General features: G+C 43.9%; 1 protein-coding gene across 1 annotated transcript in view; it reads left to right on the top strand.

The window, feature by feature from the left end:
* The first annotated feature begins 724 nt into the window (after nucleotides 1-724).
* The window catches only part of LOC137661900 (VPS10 domain-containing receptor SorCS1-like), a 304008-nt gene continuing 278782 nt past the window's right edge, over nucleotides 725-25950 (top strand). Inside the window, exon 1 of the mRNA XM_068397663.1 lies at nucleotides 725-1369. Coding sequence (XP_068253764.1) covers nucleotides 725-1369 — 645 coding nt within the window. The remainder of the gene's footprint in view (nucleotides 1370-25950) is intronic.

Raw genomic sequence — 25950 nt, 5'->3', positions numbered from 1 at the left:
ATTGCTCCTTCACTTTGCATATTTGCTTCCAGTCCCCGTGCGGTGGTTTTAGTATGTTGGGGCTCGGAAGCAGGTTTTAGGGGTTTGAGCTGATGGGAAGCGCAAGGGAGGAAGGGATCAGATGGTGTAAGTTTAAAAGTTAGGGTAAGTCCTTCTTGGAGTGCGTGTGTATGCTGTGGGTGCGTGGGAGAGTGGGAGTGAGTAACCCATCACTCACGAAACACACGCGGGGGGTCCTGGCGGGGCGGCTGCGGGAGGAGTGTGATGCAGAGAAGCGAAGTGAGAGGGAGCGAGAGCGAGCGAGCGGGAGAGGAGCGAGCTGCGACTTCCACAGAGGCAGCCGGGAGAAATCACCAGCCAGGATTTGCTCCTCTCTCTCTCTGATTTCTATTCAGCTCCTCCCCCGTGTGGTTGTGGCTTTGCCTTCCATCAAAAGCCTGATCAGCAACGCCAGTCTTGGGGGGAAAAAAATAAAAAGAAAAAAAGAGGAAAAAAAAAAGAGGAAAAAAGGAAAAAGTGCAAAAGAAGGAAAAGAAAACAAGGAGAAAAAAAAAAGAAGGAGAAGGAAAGGAATCTCCCCTACCCCCCGGCTGCGTCTAATACAGCAGAGCCTGAAACTTTATGGAGTTCTCGCTGTGTTTACCCCGCGGCGGGTAAATCGGCAGCATCCGCTGCTCTCTCGCTCCTGCTCTTTCTCCCTCGCACTCATCAGCAGTCAGCAGCGATGGAAAAAGTTGTTGGCTGGTACCCAGCCTGGCACGTTGCGCTCCTGTACTGGACATGGCTTTTCCTCTTCACTTTCGGCTTTACCGGTGCAGAAATAACTTGCAGATCCTGCCATTCCCAGGTGAAGCCGCAGGAGCAGCATCCGCAGCAGGGATTATTAATGCATTTGAGGACCGACAGAGGAGAAAAGGAGCAGAGGAGGTTCCCCGGGGAGAAGGGAGGTGAGAGAGGGCAAAGGGCCGGGATGGAGGCGGAGGATGCCGGGCTGCAAGCGACCCTCGCCCCTGCTCCCGCGGGGCAGAAATCCAGCGGCTGGGAGACCCGGAGATTGACGCGGGAGCCCGAGAAAGCGGCCGGGGAGAGCCGGCCAGGAGCGGCGGCGGCGGCTCCTGCCAAGGACCATCCTCTCCGGGGCCAGGGGCCCACTCCGGCGGGCGGCCGGCCGGGGTCGGGCCGGCGGCGGCGGGGCCGCAGCCCGCGGGGCGCCGCGGGACCGGGCGGCGCCGCGGGGCGGGAGCCGGGGGACGGCGGCGCCGCCCGCTTCGGGCTTGAGGAGCTGCGGCTGGGCAGCACCACCTTCGCCCTCGCCGGAGACTCGGCGCACAACCAAGCCATGGTGCACTGGTCGGGGCACAACAGCAGCGTGAGTACCGCCGGCGGGGCGGGGGCGGGGGGTTTGCTTTTGTCCTTGTTTGCTTTTTTTTTTTCTTTTTTTTTTCCCCCTTTTTTGGGGGGGTTGGGATAGGGGGGTGGGGGATGTTGGGTTTTTCTTCTTCGAAGGGGGGATTTTGCGCCTCCGGGCGCCGCGTATTGGCTTCGCTTAGCAGTGTGCAGTGGGGCAGAAGTGCTTCAAAAGGGCCATTCTTCTGGAGCAAAAAAACTTTCGCCGCCTGCTAGCTGAGCACAGCCCCCTCCAGCCCCCTTCCCCCTTACCCTGGAGGCACAGAGGGATAAACCAGAGCACAGCCCCCTGCACCCTCATCCTGGAGGCAGAGAGGGATAAACCCCTGCCACCGCCCCCGGCGGGAAGGGGAAGGGTCGGTCTGGGGGGGATCTGCCCTTGCACTCATGCCTTCCCCCCAGAGTAATCCCCGCCGGGAGCCTGGGAGGCTCAGCTGCAAGCAAGGCCTGGGAAAGCCCCTCTGGTGCTGCTCCTCCTCCTCCCAGCCCTGGGGACCCACGTCAGCCCAAGGGCTCATCCCCAGGCCCTGCTGATGGGGAGATACTGGAGGGCTTCAGGACTTCATCTCCGAGGTGCCTCTGTGCAGGGGCTAAAGCTGCTTTTTGCTTTTCGTCACCAAGGTGTTAAAATGAGTCAGTTCTTGTCTCTTCCCCGTAACCTGAACCATTCTCATGAATAGCAATAGAATGGCTCAGACATGAGCCAAGCAGAACAAAACCAGCCAGAGAAGTAGGTGACTGGTTTCCAGGCTGGAGCAATAGTCATGGCATCAAAATTACCAAGTTAACTTGAGTTCTGTATGCCTCTAGCTTCTGCTGCAGTGGTAACCTGGAGCCAGAGGGCTGAGGCCTGGGGAAGGCAGAGTGAGTTGCCCGACGGGCTTTCTGCCTGCCGTTAACTCTGCTTATGGACTAGCAGAAGTGGGGGGATCTGTCTGTCTGAATGCTCCAACTTCTGTCACTTTGCCTCTTAGAGACAGCAAGCAGAATGCTAATAAAAGAGAGAGGGATGCCGGCACGACGTGGTCATTGCCCATACAACTCCGCAGGAGAAAGGGGGACTTGGGCTCTTCTCCTCTAAGGTGTCTGCAGCTGTAATGTCAGAAGGCTTCTGGCTGCTTGGCAGAAATCCTTGGTCTCCCTTTCAGTTTTTAGTACTAGGAGCCTGGTAAAATGAAACAATTGTCTAATCATTATGAATTCCTTTTGGTATAGATCGTATTGAGGTATATCACAGCCACTCAATTTAGAATTACAGTGGATGTCATAAGCACCTCACTGTGGGGTTCAGCCTTAGTTAATTGGGACATGATTTTATGGTCTCATCAGGAGGTTTTTAATCAATTAATTGACAGAGGAATACTTGTCATCTTTGTTTTGAAGGACTTTCCCCTTTCTTCGTAACTCAGTTAGACTGTCTCTTACGTAGCTGTGCTAACAGAAGCTGCCTTGTAGGAACTCAAGTCTGTTCATACAAATTGAATGGAGGCTGACACTGGTTTAAAGTGACCCATTTGCTAAGAAAAGGCTTCTGATATAAAAAGTCATCCAGCAGGCATCAGTTTTACTGGTCTATCACTGCAATTATGTTTCATCTGTACATTTATCAAGACACATATATTGTTATTATTTATGTGTTTTATTATACATGTGCTTAGGTAAACATATACATGTGTGTATGTTTCTGCCCACTGTGGTAGTAGGGACTATTAATGCTAGGGACTGATTACTTTCTGAGTGTCTTGGTGTACAAATGTATTCAGGGAGCTGTGGGGAAATAATTTGCTGCTGTCCTTCCCAAAGAGCTGCGGGTTACTTTGTGTACGAGGAGATTATGCTCCCATCTTGTTGCTGGGGGCTCTGGCACTGCTGGGCTATCTTGTGCTGTGATTGCATCTGCTTCAAAACACTAAAAGAAGCTGGGCCCCAGCAGGACTTGGATACATGACAGGCTTGTCTGGGCTCAGCTGAAGCAATGGTGTGTGTTCAGTGGGTAGCCCAAAGTGGCACCGACCCAATGTCTCTGCATGGAGGCTTTGGGCACTCATCTGTGAAGGAGCTGGGAGTGGGAGGGGGTTGGGGTGAAATGCTTCCTTTAGGGTACAACATATGTAGTTCTGCCTGCACGGGGATCGCGGAGGATCCCATGGTGCTGCTTGCGAGGGATGCTGTGTAACCCCAGTGCCCTGGCTGTGCTCCAGCAGCGGTAGCTGCCGGCTTCCTGCCTGTGTTTCCCTGCCGTGCCAGGGGGATGAAACACACCTCTTCACATTTTCATTCTTATGTGCTCTGTAAGTGCTGCTGTTAAATGGCTTTTGCCTTTCACCCAGGCACAGGGGCACTATGAAGATGGTCGTAGTTTGAAGCATCTGTGTGAGTACAGGAAGAATCCAAAGCAAAGCTCAAAATATTTGAGATCCCTTTAGACGGAAAAGCTGGAAAAATAAAGTACTGTCACCACCATTTTTCTTTTGCAATGTACCTTATTCTGACAGCCTCAGTGTGGTTCCCTGTATCCTTATTTTGGTAGTAGTTTGAATATAATTGCAATGCTTCTGACGGAGGAGAAAGGACCCCTGAATGGATTCCTGATTTCTGTAAGGGATTGTTCTCGGTGTTTGCAGCCTCTCTCAGGCTTGGCTGTGATTTCATGTTGAGTGTGTGCACCATCTAACTGACGGCATTCTGCTCTGAGGATGGACTCACTGTATGCTTGGCCACAGCTACAATAAGAATAATAAATAATAGTCCAAGTCATCCAGGTGTAACTCCACCAACATAAATTGTCTTACACCAGGGATTATTTTGGCCCATCAATGACTTTAGGTACTCCCTGGACAGCTTACACTCCAGCACAATATACATAGCTGGACGTTTGGAGTGTACCCAGCTCGTATCTGTAGAGACATGTTTCACATGTGCACTAATCAATCCCTCCTGTCTGCCTTGGCTTTTTCACCAGTGGAGTCAGCAGGAGCTCCCCAGAGGACAGCATAGGTGTATGGAGTCTGGATTGTCAGGTAACCGATGAGGATGAAATTGGGAGTGTATCCAGTGTTGTAATAAAATAGAGGTGAGCCTCAGGCTTTCTCTGACTCCAGTGGAGGTGAGCAGGGCTACCCAAGGCTGTCTGGCATCTCCACAATTCTGAGCTCTTTCAGTCTGCAAAACAGAGAAGAGCAGCTGCAGCTAAATTGGGCACTGGAAGTGGTCTTTGGCTTGTACTAAGTCCGAGACTGTTTGGGAATGGTCCAGGAAGGTGTTAATTGGTCCGTGCCAGCACCCTGCCTAGAACCATTTTGACAGTATAGTAACAGTATAGACTATTGAGTCTGTGAATGGGTCCTGGTATTGCTTAATTTACCTGAGTTTGATACATCCTGAGAGTCTTTCCACTGGCCTCTGTAGAAACTGGAGTAAAAGATCCTATGAGATAGTCTTCCTCAGCTTTCTGCTACAAGACACACAAGTGAGATCTCCTGCCTTCTTGCACTACTGAGAAATTTCATCATCGGTGTGGAAGTTGGCAGGTTTCCTAGCTCACAGAGTTATCAAACATGCTTCCTGAGGTGGTGTATCCAAACACTGTAGATGTGGAATCTCCATAGCTCCCTTAATGCTCTGCCATAGACTAGGAGAAAACAGCTAGGAAAGATTTGTGCATGGAGCTAAAAGAGAGACTTGGTTTTAATGGAGAGAAACAAATCTCTAGGAGACATCCTTTATGAGTTTTTGGGATACAGATGGTTCTCAGAGTTTACAAGAAACCAAGACCGCTTCTGTCCTGGGTTGGCTTGGAGTGAGGTTAGTGCCTTACTTGTTCCTTTGAAAGTACCCTGGAGAAACAGCAAAAAAATTGGAGGAGGTCAGGAGGTAAGGGAGTCTGAGCAAGAGCCTTGAAGCTATAGCCTGTGCTATAATGCGGTGGTGTGAAGAAAAGCAGCATGGGTTTCACATGCACTTAATAAGGCAGTTTACTTTTGCCTTGCTCTGGACAGAGTGCTCTCCTGGGCTGGATTTTGTTGTAGATCTCAAAGTGTTTGGCAAAGAATTTGAGCATGTACCATGCTGTACACCTGGGGATTGGCTTTTACACGGCCATGATACCTTTAAACAGGTGGTTCAAACTTCTGTGATTTACATGGCTGGAAAGACAAAGCTGAGCTTCTCCTAGGTCCTCCACAACAGAAGATCCTCAACAGATGGATGGAGATGGAGTCTCCATGCAAACAGTCATGGCCAGACAGGTTTTATGGCCAGACAGGTTTTTTTCTACATCCATAGTAGAAAATCAATACAACTGATGGGTCCAGTGCAGGATAAAGCCTGCAAAGTCATAATTGCTGTTGTCAGGTGATTACATGAGACAACAGGGGAAGAGTTAAGTCTCTTATGGGAGAGCTTTTAGGCAAGATGAGACTCTACATTAGGTATTACTTGGAAGATTTTACTTCATGTTACTGGCAGGACAGACTGAGCACAGGTAATGCAGAATGCACCTATATATTTTGAACGCACTGTATTTCCTCCCTGTATTTCCTCCTGGACAAAGAAATTGTGAATAAACTGTTGTTGGATTTTCAGTTGAAGCATTCAAACCTACTTTATAAATTAGGAGCTTCAAGAAGGGTACAGGGCTGCAGCAGGTACTGCATCCTACAGCCACAAACTGATCAAACTGCATCTTAAAAACAGTTGGGTTTCTTTCAACCCACCCTCCTATTGCATTCTTCCTTTCTGGATAGCTGTTCCAAGCCTTAGTCTTCTGGTTGTTGGAAACTTCTATCTGATTTGTGTTCTAACATTGCCATTGGGCAATTTAGATTAATTTTTTTTTTTCATTTGTGCATGTGCCTTTTAATTAAAGTTATTTTCCCTCCCTGGCACTTACGCCCCCTGGAATTATTTTACAGGCTGTGATCTTCAGCCTCTGGTTTGCTAAATCAAGCAAGCGATGTTCTTTCTGTATCCGCTCATAAGACAGCTTGTGGAAAGTGAACTGTGAATTTCTAGGAGTCAGGTTCCCAAGAGCTCGAATTTGAATCAGATTTTTGCTTTTGATGAACACAATTCCATGCAGATGATAACGCATGCATTCCCTTTTACAAGAGAGACAGTAAAGGCATGGCAAAAGTATCTTCAATTGCCAGTGTTCCTCTGTTCAGACCAGAATGGGGATCAAAATCAAAATGTCACTTTTCACATCTTCTCTGAAGCTTCTTTGCTCAGATGCTGTGTTCATGCAACTGGCTGTAGTTGTTACCCTCTGTCCTTCCCTTGCTGGCAGAGCTGCGGCTCCAATGTAAAACTGCTAGGGACGGATGAAGAACCTGTCAACATCATCCTGTGAGTGACCAATATCACATTGTATGACACTGCACCCATTGCTCCTTTCCTTCCACAGCAATTGCATTATTGTAAAGGGGGAGTTTTAAGGAAATGATTATGGCTGTGGGGCCCACAGCCAGCTGCATGGTGAGACCCATGGTGAGGAATGACCCCACTGTCATCTGCTTTGCATTTGGATTGGTTCCCAAGGTGCAGGAAACAGGTCCCAAAAAAGATTCATCTGAAGAGGATGCCTGCATTAAAATGCTTCAGTGAGATGTAGTATGTATTGCTTACATATTACAATATATAATAGTATTAATAGTGTAATGCACCAGATGCTGAGACTGTTTCAGGCTAATCTCTTGCTAGAGCTAATGAGAATATATTTAGGAAGGGCTGAGTAAAAAGTAAGGAAACAAAAATTGGGATTTAAACCAGAAAAAAATCAAGTCAAATTAAAGTATTACTAAAAGTCCCCTGTATTTCAAATTTTGGTCTTCTGAACTAGATTTGCTACTGTGTAGATCACAAAATACTTTACATCCATTCTAGATATGAAGCCTCCTTTAAAAATAAGTCTTCAGTGAGAGAAAACACCGGAAAATTTCCTGTAACTTTGAGTAGGACTTTATTTCTTGAACCAGAAAGTTTTGAGGGTTTTTGCATGTGTGTATGATTTGGCAAAAATGAGTCAATAGCTGTAGTATTTCTTCTGTGTTACAATCCATCTCTAGATATATTTCTTGGCTGGCTAAAATGTAGGCTTTTCATATACAGAGTATGAAATGGGATACGTGGGAAATTGTTAATAAGAATAGCTGTGCACTGAGAAAAAGCAGTGGGTGAAAGAGAATCCGTGAGGAGTAGGAGAAAGGCTCGTCGTTGTGTGAATCTGGTCTCTGTGCACGTGTTTGGGAGATGGTGAGGAGCTTCCACCCCGGGGCTGACAGGTGGGATAAGCAAATCCCATCACGAGGGGAGATTAAGGAGAATAATGGAAGAGCTCTGACAGTTGCAACCGGCATTCATGCAATATCGAGAGGCCATAAACTGTATAAAGCAATAGGGTTATAGTTTTCAATCTTCTTAATACTGTACTTTATAATAGAAAAGTGTTTTCTCCCTTTTCTCTTGACTTCAAATAAGACTTTTGTATTTCTCTGACCTGGCAATCATGACGAGGTCTGTCCAGAAGGGGAAGCAAGGAGGTCAGAAGTCCTCAACTCATTCTGGAGAGGTTAGAGACCATTCTGACCCGTTCTGTTGTGCTATGGCTTTACATATGAAGGGCGGCAAGATGAGCGTTGGCCTTGGACAATCTTGCATCCTCTGGGCCTTTCTTACTACGCGAGACTGAATACAACCCTCACATTGCGCAGAGCTCCAGTGAGGCAAGTGAAACTGCCCCATCAAAGACCTCTTCCGCTGGAAAATGCTGTTGTAGCTTGGACAGAGCATTTCATACGTTCACACTTTTGATACCAAGGCTCCTGAGAAACAGCTCCAAAGAAGTCAAAATCTTGAAAATTTAAATGTAACATTTTTTCATTGTTTTGTTTCAAGGCAGCATTTTTTGAATGGATTTCCAGTTCTTTTATTATATATTTAGAAATGATCCAGTAACACAAAAACCTTGATTCAGTGTCCCACACAGAGGCATCTAGTGCCATTTGACATGGTCTGGCCTCTAGCTGCTGCTTCACAGGGCAAGGGCATCGTGTGGGTCCTGTGTCCTACCTGACACCCAGGCCTGGGAATGGTAGAGCATCTCAAACGATATTTTCCTATATTTGGGCAACTGATATTATCATAAAATCTATTTGTACTGGATCCTATTCATCCAGAACCAAAGCTACATTCAGGTTTTCATTTCACAGGAGAAGAAAAAAATCAGACTGACACAAGGCACTTCTTTTCCCTAATTTTGTTTTCTGTCTGGCCAGCAAACCAAAAAACCAATGACTCCCACAGCTCTAATTGACATTTCTACATTAAATGAAAATGGGCCTTGACTCGAATTCAAATGGCAGCATTGGGTGATGGACTAATTATTTTGGAATTTTAAATGCGTATAAAGTTGATGCAGTAAAATGATTTTTGTGCCACTTGCAATTTTTTTGTCTGTCTCTTAAATCAAACAACGGTTAATATGAGAGCCCTTAATCCCTAATTCTCAGTGCTGGTAACATAATAACACTTCTACTTGGTACCGCACTTTTTCTTCTTGGGGAACATAAAAGGAAAGTACTTTGAGAAAGAACAGGTTATTTTAGGATGTGTCCTAAAACGTAATTCCTTTCTTTTAGAAGGTCTCCAAGCACTTAATTTAACGTCTCATCCCTAAATAGGGGAGTGATGTTCTCCTGTGATAGCACACCGGGACTCAAAGCTGCCTCTGAACTTCTCCCCTGCGTGCTGCCATGCCGGGGACATGGTCAGGGCAGGCTGTGCTGAGGTGCCTCCGACATAGGCGAGCAGGGAGAAGGCTGAGAAAAGAGATGGAGATTTAGGTGGTACGAGGGAAGAAGGTGGGATGTTGGACCTATTTCTGCTGCTATGGAGGGATGTGAATGCCAAGTATCCCCACCATGAGCAGCCCATGCTGGGGCAGGGCCTCCAGTGCTCTCCCTTGGGACGTTGGACCTATTTCTGCAGCTATGGAGGGATGTCAATGCCAAGTATCCCCACCATGAGCAGCCCGTGCTGGGGCAGGGTCTCCAGTGCTCTCTCCCTGTGCTGTGGTTAGGGGCAGAACCACTTCTGTAGGGGCAGGAAGATGAAGGGAGTCAGAGGCCTTGTGATGTCTCTTTTCCTGGAGGGAAAACTCAGAGATAACCCAGATGAGACAAAGCCCACCTCAAGTGAGTGGCTCTGGCAGGATGAAGGGATTGACCCATGCTGTGCTTCTGGGAAGTGTGGCTGAGGAACCTTAGGGCAGGGTGAGGAGACCACAAAGTGTACATAAGGCAGCTAATTACATGATAACAGCAAACACTACCTACATTTACTCCTAGAGAGACTGCCCTCATTTTTTTTAAAAAATAAGGCAGCTCCCCCCCTTCCCCCCTGCCACCCTCCGCCTAGATTATTGCATTCCCTAACGCAGAAGCAGCAAGGTAGGGAAGATACTCTTGGACTGTCTGGGCTGGCAAAAATACTGGAGTGCATCTAGTACATAAAGATATGGCTGGTGTTCAGAGAGGGTGTCTGAAATTCATTCATCAAGACAATTTTCAGACTGCCACCAGGAATACTCCCCCCGGGCCCTGTGTATCGCTTCCTGCTGCCCCTTGGAACCTACGAGCCCATTTGCAGTCTTCCATGCTTTGCACAAATATGTTAAATCAAGAGATGAAGGAGAAGAGATGGAAGGGGATGATTTGCAACTGCCATTTCAAGGCAAACATGTTCCCAAGGCGTGGAAGGTCTGGGGGATTTTTGTGTGGAGAGTGTTCAGCTACACATGGGAAGCTCTTGATCCCTTACAGCACGGGGGTCCCAACTCAGTGTCAGTGCTCACATCCTATTTGTATTAGATTTTATATCACCTTTGCTGGTGATTATTTAAGGACAGCAGTGCCATGAGCTCTTGCAGCTCATTTTCATGCAGGCCTTCAGGAAGAAGTGAAGGGCTCTTTAGAAAAAATCAGGCTATTTAGATAACCCAACAGAGACATCCTATGTCTTTCGCTAGATGTTTCCCTTCCTCCCTCATGCTCACCTACCCCACTACATTTAAGGTTGAGAAAATAACTCAAGGGAAATATTTTATATAACAAATGTAGGCTTGTTTTTGTCTTCATAAATTGTCCCTGCTCAATATGTGATTTTCTCAGGTGCACTTTTTTTGGGGGGGGGGCTGTAGTAATCGTAAAATTCCTGATTCAGAAATCAGTGGGAAATTCCTCAGTAATGTGGGAATGGACCCCATTTAATCATTTGGAATAGACTTTGCATGGAAGATTTTTATTTTAAAACCAAGGTATATTTTCAGTAGATGAAAGAGGTCGTATGCTCCATTTTTGTGTGTATGACTGCGTCAGTATAAACCTTTAGAAAAAGCTTAATGTTCCCTGTCTTGGCCAAGAATGTTATCAGTACTGTTCACTGAATATTCTCTGAAAACAGGCCTAGAAGCGAATTCCACTGAATATTCAAATGAATATTCGAGGACCTTATTTTTCTGAAGAATAAACTTATGTATAAGTGTAAATATATTTTTCTGGTTAAAAATCATACTTTTTGATGAAAATCAAGCTCAATATGTCAAAGAATATGATGTGGAAAATTAATTTGCTTTCTGTTGAGTTTTAGTTCAGGTTTCCAAGAAAAAAAGTACTTTTCTATAGACGAAAGATAAAAGCTTTAAATTGATAATTTTTGGAAACAAAATCAAATTTTGGGAATGGTTTTCTGGAAATCAAAGTCAGATCTTACTTTGATTATATGAAACTTAATAGATCTTTTTTTAATAGGAGAGGGTAAACAGATAAATAAAAGATACACTAGCAGAATAGCAGGTGCATTAAACTTAATGCCGAAATGCATAGGTCTGTGGTGAAATGTCACTAGTTAGAGGAGTTCTGAGGATATTTATTCCCTGAGATGGTATTCTGGCTGAGGATTGCACCATGGAAAGGGACCGCACTACACCTCCTCCACTTCATTTATGTGCATAGTTCCAGCTCCCGTAAATACATTAAGCAGGACAGAGCCTGGGCCAGAGATATGGAGAATATAGATCTGGGCTTAGCCTGGATCCAGTGCCCTAGCATCTCTACAGTAGAGCAGCTGAAGTTTAGTAATAATATTTAGGTTATTGTAACCCAAAGATGCTTTGATGCAGAACTGCAGTGTTTGGGCAGGTGCATCTGTTTCTCCTTTTCTGTTTGTTTATATGACAAATGACCGTTTAATTGTGTATCTCTTGGAAAACAAAATGAAACAAACCAAACCAAAACATTCTCCAGCTCATCTTTTGGATGAAAAGCTCCAAGTTCAGTGTTGCCTTCCTTTTTATTTTCAACTTTTATAAGTTGACACTTGGTCTTTCTTTTTTCTTCAGAAACTTCTCATCCACTCCCAAACAACTCATTTTAAAGCTGTTAAAGGAATAAATGTGGTTGATTCCAGCTGTCTCTCACTGCAGTCTGTGCCCGTGGCTGTGAGCTGGGCTGGATAGCAGTGCCCTGCCATCCCACCTGTGATGGAGGGACCTGGACCATGGACACCTACGGGAGCTGGAGCAAGGACCCCAGCTCTGTGTTACTGGGCTGTTGGCCAGGGTCCTGCCATCTTTTCTTCCACCACCAAAACACTGGGTTCTGCAATCACTGAAATCCCTGTTATTTTCATCATGCTACAGGCTGGGATCCCATCAGAAAGACTCAGCAGCTCCCGTGCCTCCCTCTCCCGTGGGAGCGTGAGTTCTTCTTCCTCCCTGCAAACCCTGGTGTGCTCCATCCTCCTCCTCCTCACCAGCCACGCACGGCCCTGCCTGTTGATGCTGTTGCCTGGCGACCGCTCTGTGACAGACAGCTTGGAAGGAAGCGATGATTAAACAACCTGAACTGGCTTCTGAAAGCAGCGATCGTTATTGTAATGTGACAAGCAGTGACAGCTGAGACAGCAACACATTGGGAGTGTGATTCCTAAAAAACCAAAAAACAATAAACACACCAGGAGAGTGCCACACACACCTGTGTGTGTAGGTGTGTGAGTACTGATGCCTTCCCTTGATGCAGAAGGGCCAGGGAAGGCATGTGTTTATTAATGAAAGGTGAGCATAAACCTAATAATTTTCATGATGAACAGGCCAGCCCATGAGCCAATGCAGCTTGTGTCAACACTGTCAAACATCTCAGCTACTCTGGCAGGCCAAGGCCGCGGTTTAATGGGATGCTGCAGCTGCAGGTGTTAGCAAGGGGTGTGCAGAGCCAGCAGCCCCTTGATGACTGCCAGCAGGAACATCCTCTGCACAGGGAGGAATGTGTTGAAGCTTCAGTGTGACGGTGGTGGTCCTGCTGGGTCCACCTGCCATTTCTCCTCCTGCCTTCCAGATGGACAAGACCAATATACGCACAAGGATGCAGGGTGGACTCAGCCCTGACAGGAAACGAATGTAGCTGTACAATCACAGTGTCCAGCTTGGGGTATTGTGCATCACATCTTCCAGCATCAACTGCGAGGCTCCTGCCCTGTCAGCCTTACTTCAAATCTAAGTGACACCAAATTTTGTCCTTGCAGAACAAATCTGAAAACAAGACCAGGTGCACCTTAGACTGGGTAAACCAGGACACTGAGAAGAAATGGATCACTACTAGTTGAGAAATCGTAAGAAAGCCCCACTCATGAATTAAGAGAATGAAAGTTGTGGGGTTTGGGTTTTGGTTTTTTTTTTGCAACATCTGGATTGGGGCTCTGTGGACTTAGTCATTAAAGTTTCCTTAAGACACAGGTTCCTATAGTCTCTTCCCTCTTACACTGTCAAAAACTTCCTGAAAAACTTCTGTAGAAAGCATATTTTTTCTCTTTTTCCTCAGCTTCCTTTGACTTAATTCCTTGTAATGCAGCTCAGAATTAGACAAGGAGCTGGGATTGCAATAGGCCACTTGGATAGCTGAGGAGCTGCTGGACAGGATCATAGCTGAGGTCTAACAAAATTCAGCATCCCCATGCTACAGAGACGTGAGCCAGTTTTGCCACCATTTGTCTGAAGCCCAGAAATAGTAGATTTACATCCCTTCCAAATTTTTTTCTCGTTCTTAAGTGTAACAGGCTCTAGAGGACTTAAGTGCTGTCACTGTCCAGGACTCATAATTTAAAGCTTGTCTTTATGATTTTACCATGCACACAAGATACAGGTACACACAAGAACCAGTGGAGCAAATAACATATTCATGCTGATGGTTTGTCTGATTTGTGCATGGATTTGGAGGAAGAAAGTGAATGTTCCTGTTGCTTCCCACTTGCTTCTCAATCTCCCCTTTTAGTTTTATCTGAAGTTAGAATTGATTGCATTTCTGCTGTTCTCACGTCCTATTTGGTTACTGGTCCCTTTCAGCCCTCCTCAGGGAAATAGCACTGTCTTAGCAGGTTCATTACATCTGTATTTTCACCACAAAGAACAGCGGGGGTAAGGTACAGCTTCCATGCAGGTGAATATCAGCTTTCTCTTAAAGCACAGTTAACCAAAGATATTCTGATGTTTCTTTGAACTTCTAAAGTGATGTTCAGTGTAGCAAGTATTTCCAGGAAATGTTTGTGCTCTGGATTATCTGCCTATGCTTTGATGGCTGCTCATGTCCTCTTAAAATTGCTCTCAATGTGTGTGCTTAGTACAGCATCACTGATTTTCTTCAGTGCTATTCAGGTTCTTAAGGCAGGTTTATCAGTGAAGCATCTGAGTGATGGCTTTAAAGAGAAATAAGAAATCAAACCCCAAACTACTTTACAAAGATCCTTCAAAAAAGAGTTAAATCACCAGTTCTCCTGTCAGATTGAAAGAGGAAGAAACACACACAAAGAGAAGAAACTTTCATTGCTTTAGTTGCTCTATTCTTTCCATCTCTCCATTGTGTCTGGCACCATCTCAGAATGAAATAGTTGAGGAGGAATGTTGAGTCTGTGTCTGCGCTCCTTTTCTGCTCGTGTAAATCAGGATTCACTTAGATGAAGCCAAGAACTGCTTTGTGGCAAGCAGAAGGAGAATCTGTCTCTATTCCTTCCTAATGCTGAGGTATTGAAAGACCAGGCAGAAGGAATCATTTCTGGGAAATCTTCTGTTTGTCAAGGTGGGTTTTGTTGAGAAACAAAGCTTTATGAGCAACTAAGGGAAGAGATACCCTGAGAAATTTTATGAGGAGCGGAGAATATAGTACAAAGGAATCAACATCTCATAAAATGTTACTCAGGAAAACTGTACTTAATCCTTTATATAGAGAGCATTTTGTTTAAATAAGGACATACTGTATAATTAAACAGATGGAGATCTTCACTGGAGAGAGTTCAGAGAAAAGGAAAGAGGTCTGTAATTTAGTGCTCCTGCTTAAATATATGGAATTGCGTGGTTGACATTTGAACTTGGATGGTATGATATGAATTATACGTTAAGCCATTAGTAAATCTGTCCTTCTAACAAACTACTCAGATGATCCAGAAATACGTTATGCGGTAGCAGCTGCTAGAAGATGAAAATATTTCATCATAGAAATACATGGTATAATGAAGTATGGGAAATGAATGCAGTATCACAATAAGGACAAAAGGAGATAGATGACATACAGTTCTAAACATTCACCTTCTGTGTTGAGTTTACAAAGTACAGATGACATCAGTAAATTAAAAATGCCACTGAGACACATAAATCATTAAACATGAATATTAGAGCCTCTTGGGAAAAGAAAGTTGTCAGAAGAATTTTCCATTAGAAAATATAGTTTAGGCAAAATCAGAAAATTCCTTGGGGGTATGTCATTTTCAGTGACATTTGCTGTTCTAAAATATCAACCAAAATTGCCTGCATTCTGATAGTGTCAAAAACCGTAGTGAGAAACATTCCCATTTGGCTTTTGCTTTGGCACCAAGATTAATACAAGATACTAACGCTATATCATGGACACATCTTTTATACTGAATATATGAGAATATGTGGAGTATACGGGACACTACATAATACATCATCTTATTCTCAGGAGGTGTAAAAGTTTGTTGCTCCCCCATCCTCTTCCACCTTCCCTTCTGGGAATGGGCCCTATGAACAAGCTCTATTCTTTCTCCCTCCTGGAGAGATTTTGTTTCCAACTGTTTCCTCTTTGCTACTTCTCTGTAGTCGCATGGTGGGTGCCACCAAAGGATTTTTGCTGAAGGTAACAAGTTCTTTGGGCAGTGAAGCTCCTGCAGGGAGGCAAGTCCGTGGGTGGTCTCAAAGGCAGTACAATGTTCTCCTTTCTGAGCCAGTACTTGTGGGGATTTTATCACTGACACCCCTGGAGTGGCAGGAAGCAGATCTCTATATATGTTTTAATTAAAGTTTAATGGTATGACATTATCAAAAGGAAATGCTTTGATGCTATTGATTATGAGATGAAAAATGTTTACCAATACTCATTTTCATGGTCTTGCCTTTCCTTCTTGGGACTGAAACCAAACTTCAGCCTGTCTGAATCCCTTACAGAACAGAAATGGTGGCTTCTGACACATTCAGATAGAGAATATAGCTTGGAAAGTGGTTTTTAAATGAATCTCAGCAATTTTTGCTTTCTGTAAAATGATCCTCATTGGCTGCTATAAAGTTAAGGTGAAGTTACCTTGAATATTAAATACTTCTTTTTGTTCCTGAAACAGTCTCATCTTTACTAAGGATAGCTCTGTGGAAAGTCGGAAGTGTGGCAGCTTTGCCATTTCTTAACTAGCCAGAAACTCAAGGGGAGAATAGATTGCAAGAGGAACATTTGAAAACCCAAAAAGCTATTTTGTACTGTTCTGACCCCTTTCACTGCTGAGCAGATTGACAGCTGAGATCCTAAGGTATGCGATTTCCACCCAAGCAGGAGCCTCCTAAAGGTGTTAATTGCTGACATTGTTTTAGTGCAGAACAGAGAGAGGTCTTCTCCCTGATAACTACAGATCCTGTACAGCCTTCCTTTTACAGCAATGAAATGCTTTAAAGACAAATATTTGATTCCTGGCTCAAAGAACTGACAGTTTCAGTTAACCATGATCTGGGAGGCAGATACAGCCACTCCACTGCAGAAACAGTTACAAGGAATGCTCTGCGTTGTTTTATGTAGCACTCAGATAACTTGATTGCAATGGTCTCTTCCTTAGGCAGGAGGTAGACTAGATAATTGGTTCTTCCTTAAATGCGTGAACAGGCAACAAGAAGCAGCAGAAACATGAGGTTAACAAATGCATCGATAATGTGATTGCTCGATTCAGCCCAGTAAAGTTTTTTTGTTATTTGGATAATTAACTTCTAAAGGAATATAATCAGGAAGATACAGACAGTCACAAACACACAAGAGATGAGCCTTGATTTTACGGTGTGGTGAGAAGCAGCAGAAGGCAATTTGAAGGAAGCTCAGGGTGTAAATTGTCCCTTGAAAGGCAGGGCACCCAGCTGGCTCTAATTCCCTGTCTTCCCAGGTGGAAGGAATAAGTGATTAAGGAGGAGGAAGATATATGAGAGGTAAGAGGAGAAGGGTGAGGGTCTTTTGTAGGATTGTATGAAGTCGTAAGTAGTCTGTTGAAGAACACCTTTTCTAGTAGAGAAGCTGACCTGTAGTTCTTGCTAAGCTTTGGAAAAAGATGATATTGAGTGACCTCAACAACTGAAGAAAAACACTGTGGTCTGAAGTGTTTTCTAGCAGTGGAGAGGTGCCAAGGAAGAAATGTGACCTAAGCAGGTAGGAAGCCTCTCTGTTGGGGGTGGGGGGGGGGGGGCAGGTTTGTGGGACATAGCCTTGAGAAGTGAAAGACTAGGCAATAGAAAAAGTAGAGACAAGGTGAGGTTTGTGGACTGGGGTAATGTAATCAGAACAATCTGTTTTAAGGGTGGTTTTAGCTCCAGAATTGGCTAAAAAGAGACTTTAAAGAGGAAAGAGCATTTCACTAGTCAAGATGCAGACAGCTGTATTGATTTCATTCAAAAAGAGGAGCATGAGCTTTTTAAGAAGTGTGGATTTTCTGTTGGGAATTTTGGACTTAAGTGATGTAGAAGCACTGACTAGTAACAAAGAGGCAGAAAGAGGATAAGAGCCAGGATAAAAGCAAAGAAGCTTGATTATACACTGGTGAATGTTGTGATGTTGGTGAAACAGCTTGGAGGAGGAGATAAGGTGATAAATTGGCAGATATTAACATTGATAGCCAAAATTTAATACTCAGTGGGCAGAGGCAGTTGCTGGAGGGTGGGATATAGATGGAAAAGTTTACCTAAATGTAGTTTTCCATGCTGTGACTTTCCCTGCACACACTGTGCTGTTTGTTCTCTGTGTCTCTGAATGAAAGTCATCTCTCTCAGTTACCACCTGTGGATGTTTGACATGAGCCAGCCAGCAAGTTGTCTGATGCATCTAGTTTAATTGTATTTCAATTCCTAGAGTCAGAGCTATAATATGTGAACAAGGCCCTCTTAAGGGACGTAGGTAATTACACAAATTGGTGTGGAGACATTTTGCCAGAAGAGATGTATTTTGTTTACCTTGTTGAATTTGGCAGGGAATGGCCTTGCTGTTTGTAGAGGTACAAGTTCTTACAGGTGGAGAGCTGCTGTCTGGGCTCAGAAGGGAGTGAATAATTGGGGACTACAAAACCCTGTAGCCTAGTAGCTTATGTTTTTAGAAGGATGATGCAAGCAAAACCAGAGGCCTTTATACCCTCCTATGTCTTTGTGACAAAAGGTAATACAGACAAGGGATTGCCCTGGTCTCAGTGGGGAATTTTTGCCTTTTGAGAATGCAGCCTTAGTAACAAGCTCTCCTGTGGCTTATGGTGCAATCACAGCAGAGTGTTTGTAGCCTAGCTTGGATTTGAGGCTTAGACTCGAGGTGCAGTAGGCTGTCACAGTTGGTCCAAGGAGGGGCAATGTCATACGTGGCTCTTAGCTTGCAGCAAGTTACCTGAAGTGTACCTGTATTTACCTTAGCTCATGCTGAGAGGCATTTAAACTGAATTGTCTTTTAAGATGAGGAGCCCTCACGTGGACAGTTATCACAGATGGGCTAATGTGTGGCAACTCCTTGAGTTGTAGTAGTGTGAGATACTTCATTTCAATCCTCAGATTTTTGCAGCTGAAGCTTTTGCATGTCTGCCCGCAGAGCCTTGCACTATGGCATTGCTTCTTGTTTTATTTTAAGCTGGTGTTGGCAGCCTGTGGCAAAGGGTTGATCTTAAATGGGTTGGTATGTTATAAAAGGCACAAAGAGGCAGCTTCTAGCACCTGATATCCTGCAGTATATCATCTCAAGGGGGCTGGGAGTCTCTGGCCTCACTAAAAATCACAACCCCCCTTATCAGCTGCTGACTCCCTTTGGCTTCTTTCAAAGATAGTTTCTCCCATTCCCATTGATTCCCTGTGCTGCCCCACCCTGCCCCAGTCATTCCAACTTCTTTAACTTGTGAAAGTGAAGCACAGCTTGGCTTGTTTCTCTTGAAGATCTGCCAACACCCACATTAACCCACAAGTATCTTCTTTCTAGACAGTGTTTTGGCAGGAGACCTTCTGTCTTCATACTGCATAGTTCCTTCCAGAGAGCAGAAGGGACAGATCTTGCACTGCTGTTCATAGGTTTACTTAGAAGATTTTCAAATATGTGCCTTGAGGTCAAAAGATTTTTGAATTTTCTACATGATTTCTATTGTATGAGATGTGAAAACAAATCTGTACTTAGATGGACCACTCTTCTTGTTGACCTTTACTAAGGATGTGTTTAGCTAAACCTGTAGTCTAGTCCTTGGCATGTTTGTGTGCACTGAAAGGCGGTGGGGATGGCTACTTCCATTGTTGAATGATAATGGATGGATGATAGCATCCCAACTGCCCCTTTTTCCACCTATTACACCAGCACCACTGCTGTCGATGCCACAAGACAAATGGTATTACCAACCCCATATGTAAGAAAATGATAAATTGTGCCTTCCCAGAAGGTGATGTAGCTGTTGACCTACCAAGGTTAAGGCATAGCAGTTGCATGGGCCAAAGTGTCATGCAGCCAATGTTGCAGTTACTCCAGATACCTCAGTCACAATAATAATCTGTCTGCTTATTGCTGATCTGCTGGGAGAGCTTATTGTATAGAGCTGTGCTCTGCTGATATAACAGGGCACAGTAGCTGCTCAGCTGGCATAAGCTATTGGACTAACTGGAAGTCACTTTCAGAAATCAATTGATTTGGGTCGTCTTAATTTGCTTCTGGGCTTTGAGTTTTTAGGCTTTCTGTTACTTTTTGAGAATGAGTAGATCTAATTTTTTTTTTTTTGGTTCTGATTGTGTTGAAAGGGACCATCTTGATGGAGCTCTGGGATGATATCTTGTGCTGCATTTCCATTGAGGTGCCAGGCTTTCCTTGCCATCCTCTTCAGGTTGGGAACTGACTTGTTCAAGACAGGACTTAGCACTTGTCCTACCTTTTAATCCAATTCAGCGTACCTCTGACTTCTAAAATAAATCTGAATTGTTCACTTTGGAATAGAAAAACAGTATTTTAAGGTGTGTGGGAGAAGTGCTTATTCCCAGCTCAGTCCTATTATCAGAAGTTAAATGTTCCAGCAATCCCATCCATTATGCAAAAGTGGGACATCACAAGAACCATGCAGCAGTCTTGACAAGACTCTTCCAGCTGATGGTATCCATTGCCACTGAACAGTGTTTTGCCTAGCACATGCATAAGCAGAATGCAGGTCTGTCCACATAGGCACAGCTAGCTGCAACCTGCTGTTGATGCCACTTTTGTTCCTTCACACAGAAGGTGAATTGTAGCCAGGTTAAAATATTTCACTAATTAAAAAACATTAAATGATCTCCGTCTACCTTCTCCCCAATGAACAATGCAACTGAATTATCATTAGAACTTGTACAGAACTTTTGATAACAATGGAGCCATTTATATTAAATTCAGCCTTAGTTTTCTTATTCCACCAAGTCCTATGATTGCATTCATTGTATTTTGAAGTCATAGCAAGCTTCCCTCTCCTGCTATTCACCTGATTTATTTCAGCCCCAACACACAGCTCCTAAATTCTTGTTAAATTTGTTTCTGAACAAAAGGGCTAAAATCAAAGTCTCTTTTAAATGAAAGACATGAGGCAGTTATGGTTCCATTCATTTGCTTGTATCTGCTGTATCTAGAGAGCTATTGTTATGCATGCAGTACTGGAAAATAATAATACTAATAAAAAATAATAATTCTCCCACGGTTTGCTGTCAATAGCAACAATCTAAAGAGAACTAAAGCCTAGAGAGTGAAGGATGATATTTCAGTTCTGCTGCTAAACTTTAATGCTTTCTGGATGCAAAAAGAGGCTGAAGACAGATGGGAACTAGAGGGATCTGCTCTGTCTCTGAAGCCAGGTCCTCAGAGTGGTGTGAATGGGGTCATTCAGCTCCACCCTGGACCCTTTCAAAGGGGATATGCCAGCTGCTCCATGATGTATGACTTAAAGAGCTGCTCTAAAGGGGTGGTAACTTATGTGGGGACTCTGCCTCCTCATGGCCCTACTGTCTTTCTACTCTTTCCCCAGGAAACCCTTTTCTGACTTGGGGAGATGCAACAGCTGAAGTTCTATCTCTGTCTTGAGCAGGGCTTGAGCAGGAGTTCAAGAGCTTAGAGAGAAGTCTGAGTGAACTCAGTGTGTGTGAAAGGGTTTATAAAGCTGCTGGAGGGTCACCTGTGACTCTGGCAACTGTGTGTGGATGATGCTGAGTGTACAGGAGGATGTTACTGCTGCCTTTATTCCTTCCACATATCACAGATTTGACTGGCTTCTGAGAACTGACCTTCCCCAAAGAAGAAATTAAAAGTCTTGCTGTTGGCACCCACTTTGAGTCAGATCAGGGTCAGCAGTGGTGATGGACATTGCCTTGTAGGAGTTGTGCTTGTCTAGGCTAGGTGGTTGGCTTCACTCTTGGGAGCATTTTTATCAACTGAGATAAGTAAAAACCTATGGAATCCCAGGTTCAGTGAAAAGCGTTGTTATTTAAAACCTACTACCTCTGTGTTAGTCTCCTCTGAAAACAGAGAACAAAAAAGCTGGGCAGGTGGGATTAGTTTTCTTTCTCTGATAAAAGCAGATTAATTTTAATGCTGGCTAAAATTGCATCCATTTTTTCTTGGTAAATGAACCATAAGACATATTGTCAGAAGTGAGCCTTCCATAATGACTGTGGTTAATATTTTAGAGCCATTTTCTCTGTGGATCAGAGCTTAGACTCAAGCATGTGAGAATCAGCAATATATGCTGTACATTAGCTTGATTTCTATTCATTTGCAGCTCAAGAGTATTCTTCCCTTCCCCCATGCTAATTTTGGAATCCCTCTGAGTTCTGTTCTGTAGAGCAAGGGATTTATGGCTGATTTCATACCCAGGTATATGTGTATTTACTTTGGGAGAGCTGGCTTGTAGGCAGAAGGGAGGGAGGTAGGACAGTTCATGTGCTTGTGGATCTAGGCTGAGGATTGGGAAATCTTGGATCAGTTATCTGCTCTGCTGCAGAGTTCCTATGTGTTTTCCAGAAAATCCCTGTAGCTGGTGGTGACTCAGTTTCCTATATTGTAGCATGCTTATTACTCCTTGCCCTGCTTCCCATGGGACCCATGAATCTAAATCTCTTCAAAGGCTGTGGTGCACTAAAATACCCTGTTAATAAGCTGCAAAGGTAGAGGGTGAAGATCTCCTAGTGCTCATTGGCAAAGCACCTCTTCTAGTTGTATGTAATTCTTTCCAAAGGCTCATGTTTGATGTTGCTTCTGCTCACTTGATTTTTGCTCTCTGAGCATGACAATCTGCTTGAACAGAGCTCAGCAAGAAGCATTAATTTTAATTTATGGAAAGTGTCCACTGAATTAGATAAGGACCATTTCTGCAGTGGTTAGTTTCATGAAGCTCATCTAAGCAATTGCTACTCCTGTCCTGACCTGGTCCTGTCCCCTCCTGGTGCAAGGAAGGGATGAGGATTGTGTTTTGGGAGCAATAGGGAAAGTTGGACCTCAGCAGGGGATGAGGTGGCTGAGGCTGCCACAGGACCATGACTGTGGGTTGATGTGGCTGGTTAAGTTTCACAGCCTGAGTATTGCCTGTGGGAGTGGGAAGAGACTAGTAAGAGGAGGTTATTGTGCACAGCAGTTCCAGGAGTGTATTTTTCTCCAGACTTGGATCTTGTGGAGTATTTAATAAAGTAGTAGCCTTACTTGCTGAAGGACAGCTGGTTGTGTTGTGCAAATGCGAATTCCTGTGGTATGAGGAATACTGCATGTACCAAGGCACGTGCCCTGACTGTCTGGGTCTACTGGTCTTCTGTGTTTTTTTCCCCAACATTTGTTCCATACTGCACAGTACAGGGAACACTGGGACCAGCTACGAAGTGCTCAGAACGTTCATATGGGGTAGGGAAGACCAGCTGTGTATCTCAAGACAATACCCCTTCCTGAAGTGCCAGGCAAAGGATGGCTTTTGTCTCATGTTTTGCTCCTGTGCTCGCCATTTTCTGCAAAGAGAGCCTTTGGCCAGATGCCTCTGGTATTGTCCATGAGTACTGCTTCATCTGGAGAGAACACGGATGACTGAATGCAGTTTCCATTTGCTGTGTGCTCCCCAGGGATGTCTTCTGCCTGATTTCTGCTCTCACTTTCCTGGAAGAAAGCATTACATTTCAGACCATGGCACCTCTGCTGTTAAAACCCCATCTGTGTCTGACTCCCTGGGTTTCCCATGACTTTCTAGTCCTAATGCATAAACCAGTGCAGCCAAGTAAACTATATAGTGCTTAAAAATGACTTGACCCTGTCATTTGTTCTTAACATCTGCTTCTGCACTACTTGAGGTCTGGAACAAGTGCATAGCCCTTGGGGCTGACAAAGCTGTAGTTGAGAAAATACAGCAGGAATATTAAAGTTTTAAGACAGCCACTTGGGAATGTAAGTTGAGACAAATGATGCTGTGGATGTAGGATAATGGCCTGAGCCTAGGATGAGAAGTTGTAGGACAAATGCAACAGTTCTGGTGTGCTAAAAAAAAAAATAAAAATAATTGGAATCAGCCAAGATAATAGTTTTCCTAAGAGCTCTTGAAACAACTGTAATTGTTAACATGGCAATTATTCTCAATAAAGTAGTTTTCTTCTACTTGCACATTCTGTTGTTTTGCTTTTTGCCTAAATTAGGGAAGTGAATTTCTTTCTTAATTATCCAGTTCTCAAGCCCTGATGTAGATTTCAAACACTTTGAGGTATATTTAACCAGATCCTTGTTTATGAAGTTGATGGGGAAAAAAACAAACAGGGAAAACTGGAAAATATTTTTAACTCCAACAAGTCCTTAGTGAAAGCATACTGTTCTACTGATTGATCACCAGTAATGCTAAGCAGCTGTTGTTCCTACAACTTGGGTGTTGTATTCATTCCAGAGGAGTGACAGAAGATGAAAGCTGTTATTTCTGCTGCTGTTCCTTGATAAGCCAGTATGCTTTTCCCTGAAAGCCTTTACCAGTTTAACACTTTTCATCCTTACTCCCATAAGGAAAAGGGTGCTGCAAAGAGTCAGGAAAGGTTTCAGGAACTTAACGCTTAACGAAAGGAAACTGGAAAGCACCAGCACTGTGGTTGGGGTGAGCCAGAATTCTCATTTCACATCTTTATTATGGGAATCCCTAGGGCTCCTACAGGGACTCTGCTCTTTCCTTTCTCTGCCCTATTTCACAGCTCTCTCACTGCAGTATTGCCACAAAAGAAGCCCACCTTTTTTATTTACTAATATCTGAGAAATTATCAGCACCATCTATTGGGGAAACAGAAGTATTGGTTTCTTCACTGATTTGAATATGCAAAAGCTTGTGGTTTTTTGCTTGCTTTTTTGATTTCTAGCTATAGTTTAAAGTGAAAATATGCCTAGACAGCCTGCTTGGTTTTTAACTTATAGCAGCCTGGAGCCTGTGCTTGGGGGATTGTGCCTTGTTTCAAAAGGTACCTTCAAGAAATGCAGTGAACCATTTAAAAGGGGGCAATCAGACAAAGATTCAATTGTCAAAATGGTACCTTGGCTGTGGGAGGTTCTGTCACATCAATAGGACATGGGCAACAGCCAAGAAACAATTTGCAGCTGAGGAGATAAGCATGTCTAGTGCCTTGAGTCAATCTAGACTAGCATGTCTGAGAAATTTGGGTGAAGAATGGGATATTTGACCTTCCAGATCTTTTAAGACAAAGAAAACTCTATACTTGAAGCAAAGGCAGAGGAATTATTGTTAGCAGAAGACTGTCTTCAAGGCACATCTCAGAGTTGGAGAGTAGTCATGATCCGAAGTAATTTCAGGACAAGCATGGTTTGATCAGTGCTGACTCCTGATCAGATTAGTGGCCTCCCTAGCATGTTTCAGGAAATTTGCAAGTGTAAAGCCTATTGAGGCATCTAGTGTGAAATTATTTCCTAACTCACTTATTCTGCTACATTATTGGCTTCTCCCTGTTTCTCCGGTACTCCCACCCACTGCATTTTTGTGCTGTTCCTGTAACCATACATCAGCGGTGCTTTTGCCTTCCCTGCGCTTCTCTTGCAATAAATAATTTCTTGCTAGGCGCACTGTGCCTGCAGGCCAAGGTTCAAATCCCACTATTGATAAGCAATGATAATGCAAGAATATAGTACGTAATTGTCTCTTAAGTCAACAAGATCTGATCCCTGCTGCTCTGGGAAACACTTAGCCCCTGCGCTGATAGACCAAGGTCTGTTTTACTGCTGGTTTTAAATGGTTTGCCCTACAATATTTGTTGGAGAAGACTTAAATCTTTCTGATCTGTCCACTGAAAAAAATCTTTCCTTAATGCCCAGCGTAATTATATTTAGATTTTGTTTATCCATTTGCTGTTCTGACAACAGAGTCTTTTAATTTTCACTCTGTGATATTTACACTGCTGTCTTCTATTTAGAAACAAAAGTCCTATCCTTTTATAGTCTCTATTTTGCTTGGTAAACAAGCAAAGGTCTTTTATGGCATGGCCAAATGATTGCAGCAACTGAATTAGCATTTTAAGAAGTTGAGGTCCCACGGGTAACTCAATCAGTAAAAGTTTAGCTTTTTAAAAATTGGACAGTTATTATTCTGGACTCTCAGGATAGCTATTGGAGAGACCTAAGTACTTTCTATCTTAAATTCTTGTTTCAGTAGTGTCACGGTTTAAAGCTGGGCTGGCGATTAAACCTGCAGCAGACGCTCTCTGTTAACCCTCCTCCCGCACCCGAAGGGAAAGGGAAAGGGAAAAGGGAGAGAGACTTACGGGTTGGAAAGTTAAAACAGTTTTAATAAACCTATAATAATGAAAAAAAAAAGAGTATAATAATAATATTGGAATAATCAAATATCTATCAGTGATAGCTGATAAGACAGCTAGATTTCAGATAATTAACACCCTAATATTCAATGACTGTTAGCTAGATGAATGCCATTCTGAGAGTATGGGAGGATTAAATAGAAGAGGAGGGAGAAAATAGAGCTGTATTA

The sequence above is a fragment of the Nyctibius grandis genome, chromosome 4, assembly GCF_013368605.1.
Source record: "Nyctibius grandis isolate bNycGra1 chromosome 4, bNycGra1.pri, whole genome shotgun sequence".
Lineage (NCBI taxonomy): Eukaryota > Metazoa > Chordata > Aves > Nyctibiiformes > Nyctibiidae > Nyctibius > Nyctibius grandis.
Note: the sequence above shows the minus strand (reverse complement) of the source record. Positions and strands in the feature narration are given on the sequence as shown.